Source organism: Lathyrus oleraceus, chromosome 3 (assembly GCF_024323335.1).
Source record: "Lathyrus oleraceus cultivar Zhongwan6 chromosome 3, CAAS_Psat_ZW6_1.0, whole genome shotgun sequence".
Taxonomy (NCBI): domain Eukaryota; kingdom Viridiplantae; phylum Streptophyta; class Magnoliopsida; order Fabales; family Fabaceae; genus Lathyrus; species Lathyrus oleraceus.
The window spans coordinates 146,716,639-146,720,836 of NC_066581.1; the positions used below are offsets into that span (position 1 = coordinate 146,716,639).

General features: G+C 34.3%; 1 protein-coding gene across 1 annotated transcript; it reads left to right on the top strand.

Annotated features, from left to right (window-relative positions):
* The first annotated feature begins 2,083 nt into the window (after window positions 1-2,083).
* LOC127125875 (protein CANDIDATE G-PROTEIN COUPLED RECEPTOR 7) lies at window positions 2,084-3,905 on the top strand. Its single transcript, XM_051054722.1, has one exon. It carries the CDS (start codon window positions 2,225-2,227, stop codon window positions 3,542-3,544), a length of 1,320 nt encoding a protein of 439 aa, XP_050910679.1. The 5' UTR covers window positions 2,084-2,224; the 3' UTR covers window positions 3,545-3,905.
* The last annotated feature ends 293 nt before the right edge of the window (window positions 3,906-4,198 follow it).

The following is a 4,198-nucleotide window of genomic DNA, read 5'->3' on the forward strand; positions in this document are numbered from 1 at the left end:
CCAAATCCGGATTATGGGGAAAATGTTTTCCTTTTTGTAGGTTTCTCCAAGGAAAACTACTCTGTTAAAAGTAGTTATGATAATCTTGACATGCATGAGAATATCAATATTGTTGTTCAATGGAGGAAGATTTGGAGATTAAAAGTGAGTGAGAGAATCATGTGCTTCATTTGGTTTATTGGTCATGACCAACTTTTAACCAACTTGAACAAAAGCTTAAAAGGACTCGGTGAAGCAAATTGTAAGTTGTGCGGTAGTGCCAAAGAATCAACCTTGCATGCTTTAAGAGATTGTCATAAAGCGATGCAATTATGGAGACATAAGATTCTAGAAAGAATTAAGGTAGAATTATATGCTTTGAATCTTGCAGAGTGGGTTGACCTTAATCTTAACATGAGCAAGAATTGGGCCAATTTTGGGGCGATTGGTTGCCATAGTCTTTGGTTTTATAGGAACAAGGAGATACATGATGATAACTATAATATACCTATTTGCCTCGAGGTGAAGATTCAAGCCAATGTGGATGATTATGAAAGAGCCTTGAAAAATAACAAGATAATTGATATTATGGAAAAATATGTGATCTTGGTGGGTTGGAAGCCTCTAGAGAGATAATGGATTAAGCTTAATAAGGACGAAACGTGCATAATAAGTAGATTAGCAGGGTGCAAAGGTATAATTAGGGACATGCATTATGAGTGCAAGGGTGATTTCTTTAAATCCATAGGAATTTGTAGCATAGTCAGAGCAGAGCTCTGGGGTATCCTTGAAGATCAACCCTATGCCAATGATTTAGGTTTTTCAAAGTGGAGTTAAATGTGGATTCCACTCTAACCATTCAAATGATTAATTCAGGCAAAATAACGGACATGAATAATGTTTCTTTGGTGAAGCAAATTATGAGATTGTTGGAGATGCTCAATGAAGTGAAAGTGTCTCATACTTATAAAGAAGCCAACTTCTGTGAGGATGCGTTAGCTAAACTTAGGGCAACGAGCGGAGAAGACTTGATTTTTTTGAGAAGATATCTCATTTTTTATTAGACATTTAGTGCACTCTGATGCGTTAGGAACTTCCGTTCCAAATTTATTTTGGTGTAGTTTCTCCTTTTCCGGACTTATGCCCCCTCTTTGTTAAAAAAAAAGATTAATAACTTTTAATTAATGTTTGTATTATTAGTTTATTCTTAATTTAATTCAAAAACATTTAATATTAATAAATTATCAATCAAATATAATCAAAAATATCATAATATATTTAACTTTAAAACTAACAAAATAAGTACACTTAATTATTCCAAACGTTTACATGAATTAAAATACAATAAATAAGAATAAATTAGTGAAAAAATAATAAATATGATTAAATAGACAAATAATTTGAGAGAAATAAAATAAGAGATTAATTAATATGCACTGTCAGTGTAAAAAGTTTTACACTATCGATTCATCACCATCACCCGTTTGCATTACTTTATAGATTTTAAAAATAAAAGTCAAACTTGTCTTAATATCCAACGGTTATAATTTGCTGACGGTGTAAAATACTTTTACACTAATAGTGTATATCAATTAAATTCATAAAATAAAGAAAGAAAGACACATATTATGAGTAGAAGGAAATGAATTTTTTAATCAATATTAATAATTCTCCTAGTCATAATTATAAACAAAAATAACTATTTTCACATTGTTTAAAAAATTAATTAAATATAATTAATTTTTTTGATTTCATATATAATCAAAACAAAACTTACTATAATATTTTTAATTATAGATGATGAATCAATTATCAATATTAAATACTTTTTAATTAAATTAAAAATATAATAGCAATACATGGATTAATTAATTTTAAAACTAATAATTTTTGTTTATAATGTGATCAAGATTTAATATATATTTTTTTGTTATAATGATGATTGGAGAAAATATAAAAATAGTTATTTTTATTCAATTACATCTTAATATATTAATTTGTTTAACACGTGCATTTACATCTTAAAATTAGGAAGTCTTGCTTAGTCAATTAAATTCAATTAATCTTTATTAATCAGTAAAATTAAATCCAATTAAATTAGTCCCACGAGCTTAGTTAACACGTCGTGATACCAGTGTGTTACGGTGAAAACAACATCGCGTTCAGATCTCTTCTTCTTCTTCATTCATCCAAATATTTCTCATTTCTGAAACCGATTCGATTCAACCACCATTCTCTTCCAACAATGTCGAAACCCTACATTCCCTTCCTCCTCCTCTTCTCCACCCTCCTCCTCCTCTCCCCCTCCACCGCCGAAATCAAATCTCTCACAATCAACTCCGACAGCCGCCCCATGATCCTCTTCGAAAAATTCGGTTTCACCCACAAAGGCCACGTCACCATCGCCGTCTCCTCCGTCGCCGTCGCCGTCCTCTCCTCCGCCTCCCAGCCCGAATCCTCCCGTCTCGGATTCTTCCTCCTCAACGAAGAAACCCTCCTTCAAGTCCTCATCGAGATCCAACAAAACCCTTCCTTCTGCGTCCTCGATTCTCACTACATTTTCCGTCTCTTCACCTTCCGTGACCTTTCACCTCCTCCATCCGCCTCATTCAACCGCTCTTACCCCGTTACTTCCCCTAACGAATACAGTCTCTTCTTCGCTAATTGCGCTCCTCAAACCTCCGTTTCTATGGTCGTTCGCACCGAGATTTTCAATCTCGAATCGGACGGTTCCAAGGACTATCTCTCCGCCGGACAAACTCAACTCCCTTCCATGTTCTTCCTCTTCTTTCTCGCATACCTAACTTTCTTCGTCTTCTGGGTTTACACTTGTTACACCAATAAACATTCCGTTCACAGAATTCATCTTTTAATGGCGGTTTTGCTTCTCATGAAAGCTTTGAATCTTATCTGTGCTGCAGAGGATAAGCATTATGTTAAGGTCACTGGTTTACCTCATGGATGGGATGTGTTGTTCTATATTTTCCAGTTCATTCGTGTTGTTGTGTTGTTCACTGTTATCGTTTTGATCGGTACCGGTTGGTCTTTTCTTAAGCCGTTTTTGCAGGATAGGGAAAAGAAGGTGTTGATGATTGTGATCCCTCTTCAAGTTTTGGCTAATTTGGCTTCTGTTGTGATTGGTGAGACTGGTCCTTTTATCAAAGATTGGGTTACTTGGAATCAGGTGTTTTTGCTTGTTGATATTATTTGCTGTTGTGCTATTATTTTCCCCATTGTTTGGTCGATAAGATCGCTTAGGGAAACATCGAAAACCGATGGAAAAGCTTCTAGAAATCTTGCAAAGTTGACACTTTTTAGGCAGTTTTATATTGTTGTTATTGGGTATCTGTATTTTACGAGAATAGTTGTGTTTGCTTTGAGAACTATTGCTGCTTATAAGTATCAATGGGTGAGTAGTGCTGCTGAAGAAACTGCTAGTCTTGTTTTCTATATTGTTATGTTCTACATGTTTAGACCTGTGGAGAAAAATGAGTACTTTGTTCTTGATGAGGAGGAAGAGGAAGCTGCTGAAATAGCTCTCAGGGATGAAGAGTTTGAGCTTTGAAGTTTCTGTTTATGGAATTTTGCATCCATCCCTTTTTTGTAGACCTCTGTCATATCACAAATATCAGGGTGAATTTGATACTGTATTTGTGGTGGTTAAGGTTGTTCCTCTTATCCGTTTTAGCTTTTACTCTTTTCTTCATTGTTACCCTATATCCCCTCCAAGCCTTGAGATCAAATGTTAAGAGTATAAAAATGTCTATAAAGGAATACTCGATACTTCCTGTATGTTTAGTTTCCTTTTGTTGATGATGTTGTTGTCGAATTATGAGGGATACACAAAGCTTATATGTATGTATCTTGAGAAATTGTACACTCAGTTATTACTGAATTGATATTTTACTTATCATTCTTATGTGGAATTTCTGATTGAGAATATGTTGATGGCATAGTGTTAGAAATACACTGTTTTCACATTCACTTTTTTAATGAGTGAAATATATATTTAGTCAATGTGAGATCCACATAGATTTCACATCAACAAGAGAGTGAGTGTTAGAGAAAATGTTCCTATCACTCTTCTATGTTGAGGATGGTTGATCCACATTTTTGCATTCATTGATGGCTTTGTTGCATCTCCTGATTCAAGTTTTTCATTGTAATACATTATTGTTACCTTCCTTGACATTCAGCACTCTGCAATTACATCTCTAGG